This window comes from Bison bison, unplaced genomic scaffold (assembly GCF_000754665.1).
Source record: "Bison bison bison isolate TAMUID 2011002044 unplaced genomic scaffold, Bison_UMD1.0 scf7180017864089, whole genome shotgun sequence".
In the NCBI taxonomy this organism is placed as follows: Eukaryota; Metazoa; Chordata; class Mammalia; order Artiodactyla; family Bovidae; genus Bison; species Bison bison.
The window spans coordinates 3,134,802-3,152,056 of record NW_011494661.1 but is presented as its reverse complement, the minus strand read 5'-3'; the positions used below and the strand labels follow the sequence as shown (position 1 = coordinate 3,152,056).

Below are 17,255 nucleotides of genomic sequence, written 5' to 3'. Positions count from 1 at the left end.
ATACATTCTCATGGAAAGTTTTCCCATACTTTTGCTCTACTGATCCTCATAAATTTGGCTCCATATTCTCCCCACATTCCTTGTTGACTTTCTTCTTAGTTCTGGCTTTCCTGATGGCTCAGATGGTAAAGTGTCTGCCTGCAACGTGGGAGACCTGGGTTCAATCCATGAGTCGGGAAGATCCCCTGGAGAAGGAAATGGCAACCCACTCCAGTACTCTTGCCTGGATAATCCCATGAACAGAGGAGCCTGGTAGCTTATGGTCCATGGGATCGCCAAGAGTCAGACATAACTGAGCGACTTCATTTTCCTTTCCTTTCTCCTTAGTTACTGTCTATTTTATACACATAAAATATATGTTTATTAATGTCAAATTGTTCATTTCATGTTTTGGGTGCATAAGATCTAGAAAACAAATCCAATTGGTCTTTCAATTAGGATGTATAAGAAATGGTGGTAAATATTGAGACTGGAAGGTTAAGCACAGAGACTTCCCTGGTGGCCCATGGTTAAGACTCCACACTTGCAATGCAGATGGCATAGGTTCAATCCTTGGTTAGGGAACTATTAATAAGATCCCACATGCTCCACAGCCAAAAAAATAAAAAAGGTTAGGCATTGGTTTTGTCCCACATCGTTGAGTATCTCTGTCACAATGACTCGGTAGGATTCAAATTACAACTAGTATTTACTTTCTCGAAGCCACATAGTGCTGCTAGAGGCTGAGAATACAATGTTAGGTAAGATAGACCAAGTTCCTGCTCTAATAAGGGAACTTACATTCTTATGGTCAAATGGGTCTTTTGAAAAAGTTAACTTGTACATTAAAATGTTTCACATTTTCATCTACTGAATAGACGTTGTTGTTTTTTCAAATAGTATACCATGGAGAATTAAAATTTAGAAAGCTTTCAAATAGGAGATAGTGATATCTTTAACTTGTTTTTATTTCTCTCTGTTGCAAGTGGATGATTGGAAACCTGCCAGGATGTAGAGCTGATTCAACAGTTGTGCCTAGCTCTAGTGCTTACAATATCAAATGCCATGACGGTGCAACAAGGGCACGCTCTCCCTCTCTACCCTTCAGAGGTTCTCTGCTGAAAACCCAGGCTTATGCCACCTCCCAGGAGGGCTCTTCATGTTCACTCAGACTCAAGTCTGAGTCACAGTGCCACAGCATGGTGGTTCTCGGCCTTTTTTATACACCTCTCACAAGACCAGCAAGCACTAAAGGCCCCAGGACATGTCCTTTAGTGGTGAAAACTCACGAGGCAGCACTGACAGCGCCACACTAGGTAGCCCCACGGCCTCTGATACCTGCCATGAACAGCTACTAATACCCCTGAGCATATGCCAGAAAGGTGGTCCGCTGCATGCATGACAGACTCTGAAAAACCAGTCTGGAGCTGAGCACATCAACCTCTGAGCACATATAATGTTATCATATCCTTGTGTGTAAGAATGTATATGTTGTGTTGTTGGCTTTCAGTTGCTAAGTTGTGTCTGACTGCGATCCCATGAATTGCAGCACTCCAGACTTCCCTGTCCTTCACTATCTCCTGGAGTTTTCTCAAACTCATGTCCATTGAGTCAGTGATGCCATCCAACCATCTCATACTCTTTCATCTCCTTCTCCTCCTGCCTTCAATCTTTCCCAGCAGCAGGGTCTTTTCCAATGAGTTGGCTCTTCATATCAGGTGGCCAAATTATTGGAGCTTCAGTATCAGTCCTTCCAGTGAAGTGTTGATTTCCTATATGTGGATACCCTCATATGTACCTAGGCATGGGGGGTTCATTAGTTTACAGTACTTTCTCCTTTACTTAGTTCATCACCTACAATGAAATTAGACTGTCACATTTTCAGTTCTGTTTTAGTCGTGTGTTAAATTTCATTAGCCAATTGCAGTTGTTTACTTTTTGGTGATGCCTGCAACTTTAGCATTCATTAAATTATTTTGCTGTTAATGAAATGTTTCATTCAAGTCAACAGTTCCTCTGGCTCTGATATTATCCTTTGTCTATTGAAAAGCTGCCCTGCCACTATTATATGTGTAACAGTTTATATCTCCAGATATTTTAGAAGCATTCAGTCCCTCAAAAAATATGTAACACATGTTATGTGCTGGACATCCTGCTAAGGTCTAGAGATATTAATAAAAAGACTCGGTTTCTGCCTTATAGATACTCACATCCTGTTGAGGCAGATATAGAGCACATTGTGCAGTATTTCTACAGACACATGTACAGAGATTTAAAGGCAGAAAATATGGGAGCTTCTAATTCTGCCTGGTAAGAGATAGTGTTGGCTTCATAGGAGAAATGATGGTTGAACGGAGTCGTCAATGTCATGAATCCGGCCAATGAAATGTACGTGGGGATAAAAGTCCCAAGAGAGGGATTGACTTACCCAAAACTTGTAGGTATAGAGAAACCCAGTATCTACCAGAGCAGCAGATCACTCATTTCCTGTGAGAGTGTACCATGAGTCAGAGACACAGGGATAACTGTTTATTTCAGTCCCTACAACACTCTGGAAGAGGACCTTTGGAATACTTTTTTCCTATTTTTTATAAGGAAACTGAAGCAAAAAGACTGGCTAACTGTTAATTCTCAGACTGAGGTTTTATCTCAAACTTGTACCATTCAATAGAAATTGCAGGAGTCTAATTTATTTTTATCCAGATCCTACATTATTGATTTAAATGCAATATTGACCAAACTTTTATATATAGTACTCAAAATGAGTCACTGAACCAAATGAACAGGTCTTATCCCCAAATAAATCATTCACAGTGTATGTCTGCATCCCAAACTAGTACACATACCCTTAAAACTGGGTTGACCACTGTGTTCAGCCAAACCATTGATTAGTCAAAAGATTAGCCCAACCAGTATGCATTCCATCATTTGTCATTAAGTAGGGGAGAGGGAAACAACTGATGATCTGAAATTTTCACTTTGTAATCCCTGGCCGTTTTAGCACCAGGAAGAGAACCGCAGAATAAATTTACAAAGGCATTTGCCTGCTTGATGATAACGAATAATGAAGAATAGTATTGATTTTAATGCTCTTTGTGTAGTGTGAGGATAGATAGGCTAGTTAAGTAATATTACTTTCAGGATATTTTGGGAGAAAGGAAATTTGGAGTTAATAAAATAGAGGTGAGTGGAAAAAAGCTTGTGCAACCCCCAGTTTCTGGAACTTACCCTATTATATAACTTACCCTGTTTTATGATTGAAGAGGGTTGAATGCATCTGGAAGCATCTTAGTTATTACATTCATGCATTTTAAAAAAGAATGGAAGAAAGTACTGAACTTCAAGAGTAGGAAAAATGTTTCATCATTCAACAAGCATTTATTAGGAACCAACTATATGCCAAACCTCCCATGTTTGCACTTCTTACACTTTCTCCTTCTTAACAGACACCATAGTGTTCGTGAACTCTGCTTTGCAGTCTTCCTCATAGAACTAAGAGAAGCTCATAGAGCTTCCCTGGTGGCTCAGAGGTTAAAGCGTCTGCCTGCAAAGTGGGAGATCTGGGTTCGATCCCTGGGTTGGAAAGATCCCCTGGAGAAGGAAATGGCAACCCACTCTAGTATTCTTGCCTGGAGAATCCCATGGACAGAGGAGCCTGGTTGGCTATAGTCCACGGGGTCGCAAAGAGTCGGGCACGACTGAGTGACTTCACTTTCACTTTCATCGAACTAAAAAATGAAAATTGCCCTAAATGTGAGTTTATTGAACACGGAAGGGGAAAAAGCATGAGTCAAGTTCTTCTATGTTCTGTATTTAAAAAATAAGAAAACTGTACATATAGATTGAATCCCTTCATGAATGAACTAGGATCTTCTTTCCACATTGTTTTGTTGCAGTGAAAAAAGATTTTCTCAGTATTCCTAAGTTTTAGAGTATATGGCACTTTAAAAGCATTCGAGTATATGGCACTTAAGAAGAAAACATGTGGGAAATGCATAGCACAAGAGCCAGTTGGTTAGTTATCCTAACAGAGTCTGGTTCTTCAAAAAATTTATTATATTGTGTAATTACATTGTCAGGTGTACAAATACCTTTGGTAATGTAGATTACATTAACTTGTAAGAAAATGTGATGGACTTCTTTGGAACAATAAGCTTCTTCTATATTATTTCATAATTCTGCATCATAACCATGAGGGAGCACCAGGAATGATAGAGCTATTTTCTTAGTTGTCTGCTACAAATACCAAACTGTTCTGAAAAAATCAGAGACTTCATTGATGAAACACACTGTTTCATAGAAGGAAATGGAATAACCTGGTAGTCATGAGCACAGACTTTGAAGCATAGATATAAGATGAATCTTAACCCTGCCACTTATATAAACTTAAATAAGTAAATTATTTAACCTAAACTCAGTTTTCTACCTCTGTGAGTTCAGTTTCCATGCAAAATGAAAATAAGAACCATCTCATCACAGTTGGTATAAGAATCAAATGAAAATTGAACTGATGCACTTGAACTTCCCATGGAGGCATTTAAAAAAAAAAAAACGGATACTTTTATAGTCAGATTATTATTATATATTATATAAAATATTATAGGTAGCATTATTAATATAAAATCATAGTAATGCTTCAGAGTTCTTAATAAATTCCATTTATTCTTCTTTATACTTTATTGTTTCATTTTTGTAGAATATCTATTCTTCATTAAAAGGCCAAAATGAATAAGTTTAAAACAAAATAACATCTAACAGAAACATCTATAATTCTAGACTTGCATATTTGGATGAACAAAGCTATATTTAACCAGCATTTAAAAAAAAAGACAATTTGGCTTTTCCCTTCCGTTCATTTTTAGGAGAATCACAAGCTGCATGGTTTCTAATCACGCCCTTTTCTTTGATAGTTAAATCTAATCTCAAAGTATTTCTGGAGAGTATAAGAATCTTATTGTAAAGCTAGATTCATCTCAGCTGCCCTTCATAACCCAGATGAGAAAACCGAGGCCTACAGAAAGCAAGAGGCTCAGTCAGGTGAATGGTAGCCTCACAGGGCTTCCGCGTACTCAGTCCCCGAAGCTTCTGTGTTGATGATGTCCTTCTCTGGTGTGTTCATGACCAGCCCTCAGCGGCTAAGTCCTCCTGCATGCCTCTGGGTCCAGCTGGTTGATAGATGTAGATTGGGTTGAACACTTCCTATATTCTAAACCTAATAGACTGGTTTCAGTTTTCCTTAAATAGAGCCCTTAATCCTATTCCAAACCAACAAAAAATCCACACTTTAGACTTTCAAAATGCTTGTGCTTTGAGGATCTATTTTGTGGAGCCAAATATAATTGTTTCTGGGGGATGCCTTGAATAGAGGGGGGAAGGATGGAATTATTACACCAAAAGTACATTTTAGTGTTAAGAAATGAGAAGTGAGTGACTACAAATTTAATTATGTCAAACAGATGTACTGTGGACCAAAGGAGCACTCCATGTATAAAGAAGCATTTATATTTACTTTTTAATGTAGTGGTGAACTGTAAGGTATTCACTTTTCTAAATATTTTGTAGCCCTCTAAAGCCACAACATGATCTTAAAGGATGCTTTATATTTATCAGATTTTTTCAAAACCTTCACCTTTTCAAAACTGTTATTTGTTCTTTTATTCAATTCATCTTAACATTTAAGAGGTACATACTTCCTCAGATGAGATTTTCTAGATGGTATTTCATTTCAACACGGTGACTTGACTCTGATAAAAACAGACAGCTTCTCTTGAAATAAATGAAGAAATACATACATACTGTGGAAATTTAGCCATTCCATATCTGGGGGCACTAAAAAGTATTGGTTGTGGGTTTGTTTTTTTTTTTTTCCTCTGTTGTTCACCTATTGCGACGAGACTAGCTGGAGAAGAATGAAAATATATCAACTAGTTGTACCAATTCATAATCAATAAAAAAGCTAAACACTTAAGCAGAAAATAGATCACAGATTTGTTCCCCAGCAAAGCACTTATTTTTACCCAGCCATCATCATCAGAAGCCACATTCTGACAAATGATTTGCTCGAAGCCGCCGTAATACATGGACCCTATGGGGTCCTGTGATTCAGATTTAGGAATATCAGCCCCAGAGGGTCTGAAGACATTGTGCATTAGTATGTATTGAGACCTCATTCCAGGTGGCAAGCGGCTGGACTTTCTTAAAAAGAAAAATATATAAAACTTCCAAAATAAAGGTAGAGTGCTTATTTCCAAGCAAGAAGTGTTATATTGCATTGAATCCTCTTGCCTCCAAATGTTATAAATTAGGCAGAAAAGGGAGCCGCGCATATTTAATATATTTGTTTTGTATTTCCACTAGTCAAGGGAATAATGAAATTCCTTAACTACTTCTCTTTAACTTGCATGAAGAAAGCACGGTGTGTTGCTAAATCTCTTTTCAACCAGCACTGCCGAGAAACAACTTTAATCCTTGTTAGAAAATTGCCGAGTCTGGGACTGACAAAGAGCTCATGCTTGTTCCATTGTTAGTGCTCCCCGGCCCCAAGAGCAGCGCCCTTTACAGCTGCGTGGATCCCGCCCGGCTCAGCTGCACTATTTAGGAGACGAGGTTTGTCAATTTCTATTGACAATGGAGAGAGTTTTTCAGGGCCTGTAGCAGTGCTGACACAGTTGGGGATCAATGCCAGCCATTCAGAATGCACCCTCTTTCATTGCTGTGGTTTGTTAATTCAAGACTAAAGGTCCACTGAGGGGGTTCAGGGTGTTTAAGAAAGCTGATGAACTGTTTAAGAAAGCTGATGAACTGCAAGCGTTTATAGCCCTGGTGTGGCAATTTCCATAGTCAGTGGCAACTCCTGGCACTAAGGGAGCTGTGTCCTTGTTGACCCTCTTGTTATTAAAAATGCACAAGTGCTGCGCTTCTCAATATTTCAACACTCTTTCATTGTCAATACCACCTTCTGAGCCCTTCAGCTTGTTGCTTGCTCTAAAGATCTTCTTAGATTGGGTTTGAAAACTTCACCTTAAACACTAGATTAGACTGATGTTCTGTTTTCCGTGCTCCTGTTGATTTGTTGAACCTTCCCAGGGCTGGAAAGCAAGTAGCAGCTTGATGGGGAGACGGGCCGCTAATATGATTTACCAGTCTACAGTCATGCACAATAAGTGTGAATAAATACAGGGGTCTCACAGAGTCAACCCTAGCCTTTCCTTTCCTTTTATTTTTGCTTTAAAAGAGATATCTCAAGAAAATGAAGTGAGTAATGCATGCCCTTACAGGAGTTGAATGAACCACAAAAAGAAAAAAAAACACACATATTTTTTGTTAAAGTGGTAGGCTGCTGGCATGGATTGATGGAGGGGGAAAAAAATAGTGCAGGATATACACTTACTGCTTATTCTTAAGTAGACCAAGCAGAGAATAAAGCAGTAATGCCATACCCATGACTTGAGTGCAGGCTCCAGCGCCCCTTCGTTGTCATCCCCTGAAGGGAAAAGTGAATAGTCAACCAAGTTGCTTTATAAAATTAACTTTTCCAAACTGAAAGCACATTTTCTAACAGTCATACTTCACTGCACATTCACCCCTTTCAAATTTTTTTTTCTTTGTTTTGGGGGATTGGTTTGCTTCAGTAGAGCGGGTGGGTGGGTGAGGGGAATGAAGCTAACTTACCTTTGAATTTTTTCTCAAAATGGAAAAAAAAATGGGACCTATCATCCTCCACCCAAAAGAAGAACATTTCTATTCGAGCTCAAGAAATAGGGAAATGCTACTGACATTTTTTTGGGGGTCGGGGGGTGTGTTTCACCATATACAAGAAAGAAGCAAAAAAAAAAAGAAGCAGTCCCAGTGAGGTTTTTTTTGGTTTGTTAGCTTAGTCTTCATAACACCATAAACTCCAAGCTAAGCTGCTTATTTGTCTTCATTTGCTTGCTTTTGCTGAAGTTCTTCAAAATGCTTTGACTTAGGAATTAAAATTATGCATGATTAGTGGATGAAATCATTTCCCTTATAGAATGTTCCTTGTAGAATAATTTGTTTGCCTTTAAAGCAAGATGATGATAAAGTGGCTTAAGCATTTTATTAACATTAATTCTTTTTCTCTGATTTTATAGTTAACTTTAGATATTTGATTTCCAAATTATTCTTCTTTAAAATTACAATTTTGGCATTGTGTTACAGAAGGTATATTAATAATAAGTTTCTGTGTTATATTAGATGTCCCTTCAATTATCACTTAATCATAAGTATCATTTACATGTAATAGAAAAATGAAGTTACATTAATTTTAAATTATCTGTGGATTTTTTAAGAACATAAGATGCGTAAGGAGTAATTTTAAGAAAGTATTTTCATTTATCTCAAATTCATACAACTTACCACATATATAGTAACTTTACAGTCTGACACCCAGATTATTGCGTATGTTATAAACTTAGTACAATATATCATATTTTGTCCCCCAACTAAATTACCCCTTGAAGAAGTGCTATAATTTAAGAGTCATAACCATTACGGCTACATTTTAGCTTTCAAGTTACTTGGAGAGTGGAGTCGAGGTAAGAGTGTTACGTTACTACAGTATACTCATATTCAACATCACCAATACCTCTGAGTGTTTGCTTGCATTAAAATAGAACTCAAGAAGTTGAGGCTATCATTTAAAATAAGAAAGTAGAGGATTTAAATATCAGATACTAATCTATTAAGATTTAATATGTCAGCTGAAGTACTAAATTTATTAGTTTGTTTTTTAAGAATTTAGGATTATCTCGTTTTATAAAACTTGTATCTGATACCTTTACACATTCTGAAAGTTAGGAAAGTAATCATTAGGAAAAAGCAAAATTGGGTACATGAATAACACTTTTTAAAAAAACCTTAGCCCATCTCACAGTTTAAAAACTGGAATGGTCATTCATCCATTTGATATCACAGTATTCAATAGACCAGTTATTCATTTTCAAATAGCTCATCTCATTTTATGCATGTGTGTCCAGTATATCTACCAATTATAAGAAATAAGTCTGATGAAATCTTAAACCAATTCATTTTTACATTGGGCTTAAACGACCATTCCTTACACTAAATTTTGTTAGAACATGTTATAAAATACAAGTCCAGGTGAATTTCAGACTTACATCACTTGAGATTTCTTTTAGAAATTTGAATTTACTGCTTTATTGTGGAAGAAATATGAAGAATTTTTCTGTTTGAATACCTAACATATGCACACGCATATGTGATCTGTGGTGTCACTGTTTTTGTATATTCAAGCAAGGCACAAAATCCCTTCTCTCTCAAAGACTCTTTCGTCACTTCCTAAATGCTCCGTGGCCATTGATATTTCTCGCACTTATCTGGATGAATAGCATTATTTTCTTACAGTATTACCTAAACCTAGCTCTGGCATATGAGTACCAATTCCCTTAAAATGCCATCACTAATGGCAGATTGCCTTTTCTTGAAAATGGAAACAAAATTTCTTCTTTGACAATAGTCACAGACATGATATAGGAGCAAGAAAGTACATTAGAGGAGAATTTCAGTTTTCCCAAGAGAGTTTTCATAAACAGAAAACATGAACCCTCTGAAAACACTTGCAAAATGAAACAGATTGTTTTCTTTTATAATTTGGTCAACTGACATGTGTTTTTGTAATTCTTATAAGACACAAGAATTCCATCCTGATAACATTCCTTTCTAAGATCTGAAATCTTTATTTTAGGTGGTTTTAAGCCATCTTGGCAAATCCTTAACAACCAGTTATAGATAAAGGTGTTTTGGGGGATTAGAGGTTAGTAAACTGTAGATGTTTTTTGCTATCCCTCCTTTAAAATGCTGTTTCTAGGTATTGCCTACATGCATTATGACATCTACTGATTTTTACATAACCTAGAGATTAATGGGAAATTTCCCTTTGAAAATAATTTACCCATTTTTTTTCCTGCTGCTTGGCAGTCCATTCACTCCCATATTATGTATTTAGTACCCATTGTTACCTATAAATTACAAAGCAGGCTGCTAGGCTGCAAATGCAAAAATACTGTTTCCCATGAATATGTTGCAGCTGAAAGACTGTAATGTTAATTCATATAAAGAATAGCCTGGGTCAACTTAGCAGATTTTCTAGCAAAACATACAATTCTGTTAACAGAAAATTATAGCATTATTGACTTCAAGTGCTGATCTGTGGTCATTTTGGAGTGTTTCATTACCCCCTCATTACCGAATCTGTTAAATAAGTACTGCAGAGGTTGTTTTCTTGTTTTGTTCTCCTGCCTTCTGCCCCCATCCTTCTTTGCAGCAATGGTACAGCAGCTCCATGAAAGTCATCTGTGTGTGGCTGGCTGATAGATTAGACCTTCAGCTTCATATTTACCAACTGAAGACACTCATCAAGATCGTGAAGGTAAACAAAATGTGTTGAGACGTGAATTGCCCACCAAGCTATAAAGAATAATGGCAAGATATTGACATATAAGAAAATCATATTTAATAGAACCGAGTGGATGTAAGTACTTTAAAAACATCACTGTTGGCAATGATGCACTGCTGCTTATTCCATTTTCAGTGAGACTACGAAATCGTGTTTCCACTAGTAAAAAGTATTTTGTTACCATAAAGGAATCACATTTTAAGATAATATACATAAAGCCCCTACCATATTTACCTAAATGTAGTAAGTCCATAATAATTTTGTATTAATTATCTTAGGTACAGCAGTGTTTTTTCCTCATACATTTCCTTCACATTTATTAATACATCATTAGAAGGATTTTTAATTATATTTGCCCCTAGGACAAGGAGAATCTCCATTATTTTTGTTATATCCTGATATGAAAGTAAAACATTGTCACTGCCTGAATTCTTTTGGAAGCATACCCCAATATGTGAGAGATGATCAGTGTGAGTATTGGGGACCATCCATAACCACCAACGGATGTAATCTCGGTTCACCAAGGCTGTCTTGACTTATGCTTTTCAAGAGTATACTTAGGAGGGACTTTAAGATAATATCTTATTCACACCTTTAAAACTCACATGATTTTTCACACCTTATAAATTCTAGTAGAAATGCAGAATATACAACAGATATAACTTTTTCTTAAAATTGAGACAAATTCTACATTTTGGCCAAAAACAACTCTAAGCTATTGCAAATCAGCGGTTCTGGGCTACAATCCTTGGGGTCGCAGAGAGTCAGGCACAGCTGAACGGCTAACACTTTCACTTCACTCTCATATATTTATATATATGTGTGTGTGCCTATATATTTGCATGTATCTTTATGCACACATATACATATGTATGTATATTCGTATGTGTATATGTACATACACACATCTAGGCAGTGGTTCTGACAATGTCATTCCTGCTATAACATTACCAGCATCACCTGAGAACTTAGACATGCAAATTCTTGGGCTCCACCCCAGATTAACTGAATCAGAGTGTCTGAGAGCGGTGCCTGGCCATCTGCACATGAACAAGCCCTCCAGAGGATTCTGATAGGTGATAAACTTTGAGAAGAACCATTGTATCACATTGTTAAAAGTTTTATTCATATTAAAATATTTTCCACCATTCTCTTGGTTCCTGCAATCTCATTAGATTGCAGATTCTTTTGTACCATAGACACAGAAGTTATCATAGATTAAAGTACCCACCAAGATGAAAGTTCTAAAGTCAGAAATTGGCAAATCTGCTAGAACAGAACCAGACCTATGATGTCACAGTGATAGCAATCATGATTAGTCATAAACAGCAAGTAAAATTGTAGCCATCCAGTAAGTTTTATACACTAAACACATTCCGTTTCAATCAACAAACTACCTTTGATCTAGAACACTTTTTACCAGGTGTTATTTATTTTATAAAAAACCTGAAAACGCACCACAAATATGTTCATATTTGCTTTAGCTCCTCTATGATTTCTTCCTTGTTTCTACAAACGTGACTTGGAGAGCTTTCAAATGAAGTTTGTTTTTCATAAAAGAGAATCAGAATAATCTGTGTTTATGTTGTAAATATATGTACATGTTAAGACTGCAGTCAATAATGTGACTAATATTAGGATTAGCTTAGGATCAGCTAATATCCCTTAGGATCAGCCATATTTTCAAGCTAATATCTACTGTATTCAGGATGTCAGAAATTACAAACTCAGGTAACTGATACTAGATAGGTTGGTAAGCTCTTGTTTTTAGAATAAGAATCTGCATGTTTTATTAACCCATCATTTTTTCTTTCAAAGTCGTTCCTATTCTAATGTCCACTAGTCATTCACATAGTTAGCAGGAAAAATGATTAATAATTTTGTTAATTATAGGGTGACATTTCCATTTTATTCTAAGTCAATCTATCTTGTTTTTTAATCTTATTTTAATATAGTGTTCATTATGGCTACCAGCAATCAAGACTGACAAATATGAGATTAAAATTTCATGTATATATGTTTGACTTTCCGGGTATTATTTTTCACAAGCAGGCCCCCAAACTCAGTCAATACTTTCTTGGGCTGATGCATTTAATCAAGTCCTAGTGTTTTATTTAATAATTAAAAGTGATTATCTTTACAATAAAAATTAGGATGAATTAATTTAGTATTCTAGTTATTTTTTTCTACTTTGAATATAAGCAGACACTAGCCAATTTCATACACAGATTCATCACTCTTTGGAGCCTATATAGTTATAATGTTCATTTTCCAGTGAATTCACACAGCTATTAAACAGCACATGTACAGAGGTGTGTAGGCTCTGAGTAGGCTGTCCTTCCATCCACATCACATAGACTGGACCTGCCTGTTACAGCAGAGTAGTACATTCTACTCAGAGCCCAGCTACTAGACCCTAGAAACCTGGTTCTCACAAGCATTGTCATTCTTCTGTGCCCATGGAGACCCAGATGCCATCAAAATGTATATGATAACCAACTGTCCCACAAAGACACCTAGACAGCCATTGGTTCATTCGTGTTGCTCACTAAGAAAAAACAAATTGCAATAAAATTTTCACAGAAGATGTAGGACTAAGAAATTAACAAAGTTGTAATATCAGAATGATTTATTTGAGGAAGGGTAAAATAGAATCCTCAAATAAAATGGCTGATGGATTGCTGATCTCCCTAGAGGCCATTTGACATTTTGAAGCAGTTAACATAAATGAGCTGCCTCTTTTACCAGGAGAAAAGACAACAAGTGAGCAGCACCCCGCGGCAGGCACTTGTCTTAAGTAAGAGCCAAGCAGACCTTCTTGGCAGCCACAGAGGATCTCTACGTGTCAATAACATTTTATGAATTCTAAAAAGAGAGAAAGAGATTGCAAGGGTTCCTGCCCTGCAGTTCCCCTAATGGCTTATCACTTCCTAATAAAATAAGGAAGCAGAATCCAATTTTATACAAACTACAAAGCCTTTAATATGGCAAATCCACACTATTCCTCTGTCCTAGCCAACTTATTGATAATTAGAGTAAATGTAAAGAAAGCCATTCCAATAAAATAAGAAAGTAGGACTCACAAACTCAGTATATAATTGTCAGTGGAACAATAATACCTTATTTCAGATGCTTTATCTGTAGATGAATATTTTGTATGCTTGATATATTTTTAACCTGTTAGACCGTTGTTAGAGGCTTGAACACAAATCTCTTATGCAGCAATACCATGTAAACTAGTTACCAGATTTTCTAGACAAAATTGACCTAACAGAGTTACTTTGTGGGTTCTGGAGCAAATTACATAAATTTTGGTATGAAATATCACCATAGTAATAATAAGGTTTAATGGTTTAGAGGGCTTCCCTAGTGGCACAGAATGGTTTAGAAAGAGACAATGAGGATGGTAGGTTTTATGTGTCTTAATATAAAATATTAAAATCAAATTAGAATCATTTTGGTCATCTAAAGAAAAACACTAAACTCTTTTTGCTGTTGAGATGCTGACCTCAAATACAGTCCGTGTTCCTCACAGTTCAGTTTATTTTTTGGACATGTGGTAGACTTTTCAAATATGCATTTTATTTATGACAAGAGAATATCACTTCTGAAATGTGAATGATACCATAGGGCATAAATCAAATCCTAGATGACAAGAAGATAAACTGTGAAAATACCAATGACCCCACTACCTGGTAATGGTTCTGCTCCTTCCCCGAAGTTCATAGACCAGGTGTGTATATGCAGGGGCTTAAGATGCCATCCATCAGCACTTCTGCCCTCAAGTGAATAAGCACCTTCAGCTCAACTGTCTGAATATTATATTTTCCTTCTAATTGTGTTGAGTGAAATCAGGCATCCCATAATGTTTCAGCTATTGGAGTTGTTACATTGGGCCAGAAAGTACAACATTCCTTCTTCTTCTTTGACTTTTTTCTTCTACTAACTGCAACCTCCAAAAAAGTGACTTTTAGCAATCATTTAGAACAAAAAACTGGCACATGGATATGTACTGATACTCTGGGACAATCCATTTAAACCTGGCTGTTTAGTATTCTAAATCTAACATAGGACAGAAAAAAAAAAACTTTAAAGATATTTAGCATTTTAATGGAGAAGGCAATGGCACCCCACTCCAGTACTCTTGCCTGGAGAATCCCATGGACGGAGGAGCCTGGTAGGCGGCAGTCCATGGAGTCGAACAGAGTCGGACACGACTGAGTGACTTCACTTTCACTTTTCACTTTCATGCATTGGAGAAGGAAATGGCAACCCACTCCAGTATTCTTGCCTGGACAATCCCAGGGACAGGGAAGCCTGGTGGGCTGCTGTCTATGGGGTCGCACAGAGTCGAACACGACTGAAGTGACTTAGCAGCAGCAGCATTTTAGTGGCCTTGGAAGTGTTTCTGTAGAATCCCCCATTCAACTGACTACAACTTTAAAAATCAATAATAAAATGCCAGCTTTGTTTAGTCATAAAAAAGTCACATGTGAAGAAAGTCTCACTTAAGGGGAAAAATAAAATGAGGAAAATTCTATAGTTTACATATCTTAAGAGCCACAGAAATCAGAGTTGTGTAGTTATTTCTGTTGTTAAGAAGCACTGTATAAACAATAAAATGGTATTTGTTCTATGTTTGACACATAATACACCAAATAATTTACTGTTTCACAAAAGTGTAAATATGTCTTTCATTAGCCAACCAAAGGAAGCTTAATGCTGGAATTTAGCACTTCACATTCCAAGGCAATTTCAGAAGGGCAAAATTCATAGGGACATTTAGGTGCTCACAGAGTTTTACCCAGTATACATATAAATAAACTTTATAATTCACAAATGCTAAAAATGCAGACTTATTTTAGTGATAATAGGATTAATCCTCTTCCCTCCACAAACACCCCAAAACCTAATGCAGTTTATAAAATGCATTTTTGAATCCTCAGTTGAAAAACTAAGAATTCCTTCAGATTGAAAATGTACATAAGTATTTATCATTTTACTTTTGTTACAGGTTATTCAAATAGTAAATGTTGTGCAGTTAGTAATATATTGGTTAAAAAAGCTCATTTGTCATCTGACAGTCACAACATTTTGATCTACTCAGAGTGATTCTAGTTTGAATAGCATTATCAGAAGTCTCTCATTTCATTTTCTCCCTGGAACTACACCTATAGAATGACTGGCATGGGCAACTACAATCTGAATCCATTAGTGAATTGTACCAGATCATTTTTGAAATGCCAACTGAGTATATATACATTTAGACATACACATATACATCCACAGGGGCTTCCCAGGTGGCGCTAGTGGTAAAGAACCCGTCTGCCAATGCAAGAGACATAAGAGACGCAGGTTCAATCCCTGAGTCAGGAAAATCTTTGGAGGAGGACAGGGCAACCCACTCCAGTATTCTTGCCTGGAGAATCCCATGGATAGAGGAGCCTGGCAGGCTACGGTCCATTGGGTCGCAAAGAGTCAGACACAACTCAAGCAACTTAGCACATATGCATGCATATACATCCATACATATAATCTGTAAGGGATCTAAGTGGTTTCTTTCTCCTTCATCCAGAAAACCTATAGGGACTTCCGACTGCAGGGTGTGCTGGAAGTCACCCTGAACAGTAAGACCTATGACACCCTACACAGACGTTTAACGGTAGAGGAGGCTACAGCTTCTGTTTCAGAAGGAGGAGGACTTCAGGGCATCACGATGAAAGACAGTGATGAAGAAGAAGAAGGCTGATGACACGCAGCTCTGCAGAAGGAAGGAGGACCTTGACTTTATTTTGTACTTGTTCTTGTAATTACACTGATTGTTTGGACCAAATATAAATGCTTGTATTTCACGCTACATTTAAAAAGTTAATGTGGAATTAGAGTTAAAGGAGAAAATGCAAGTATTTTTTTTAAAAAAAAAACAGCCTTTTTTTTGTGTAGCTTGATCTAAAATGATGACCTTTGGCTGGCTCTGTGATTGGAACATGAATCTTTTTTTTGAAGAAGATTTGACCTTTGTTTTCTGTAATAACATCAAAGTCATGTCCTGTGTTGTGAAGTGAGATATGTATTTCTCATGATAAAACATTGTGAGAATAAGCCACTTCTAATCACTGTGCCAGTCCCATCTTACGTACCCTTGTTAAAATGGCGTGTACTTGACAGTTTATCATTTATGTGCAAGGTTTGTCTCCTAGTCAAATTATCATTGTTGTGATGTGTAACCTTGGCTCTTAGCACTCCAAATTGGTCTGCAGGTGTATTCCTGGGCTTAAAGGATTGCCAAACCCAAATATAGACTAGATTATCCAATGGACTTGTGTCTTGTTCCATTCTGAATATGTCTTCTCTCAAGTATAAAAAAAAATCTCAAAGTGTGGGTAATAAACGTGCTGCCTTCAACATACCATGTTCTACTTCTCAGTGTAACAGCTTGCAGGCAATGGAAGTCTGCTTGGCCCTAACCACCTCTGTATTTATTAGGATTGTATAAATTAAATGCAGTAAAAAAATGTTAGCAGTATTACAAACATCTCAACAGTTGGCTCTGTGTTTTTATTTTGTTTATTTATAATCAAATGAGTATGAGATATTAACACTGCTTTCCACCTAGTAGACACACACTTGTTCAAAGAACTAGTTACTATGACAGCACATTTCCATAGCAAAGGTAATGTTGACTACATACTCATATATTATGTATTACTAGTTAACATTATCAATTATGTTAATAATGAGTAATACTAGAAATGCAAATAATGTTAACTAGCAATTGACATTTAATTAACTTTTTTCTTCCTCCAAAATATTTTCTGGCTATAATTTTGAAGTACTA

General features: G+C 36.7%; 1 protein-coding gene across 4 annotated transcripts in view; it reads left to right on the top strand.

Annotated features, from left to right (window-relative positions):
• CADPS2 (Ca++-dependent secretion activator 2) overlaps window positions 1-16,958 on the top strand; it is a 375,512-nt gene extending 358,554 nt beyond the window's left edge. For all 4 annotated transcript variants that reach the window (XM_010838081.1, XM_010838080.1, XM_010838082.1 and 1 more), the window contains 2 exons: window positions 10,286-10,390; window positions 15,993-16,958. In XM_010838081.1, coding sequence (XP_010836383.1) covers window positions 10,286-10,390; window positions 15,993-16,166 — 279 coding nt within the window. In that variant the 3' untranslated portion in view covers window positions 16,167-16,958. The remainder of the gene's footprint in view (window positions 1-10,285; window positions 10,391-15,992) is intronic.
• The last annotated feature ends 297 nt before the right edge of the window (window positions 16,959-17,255 follow it).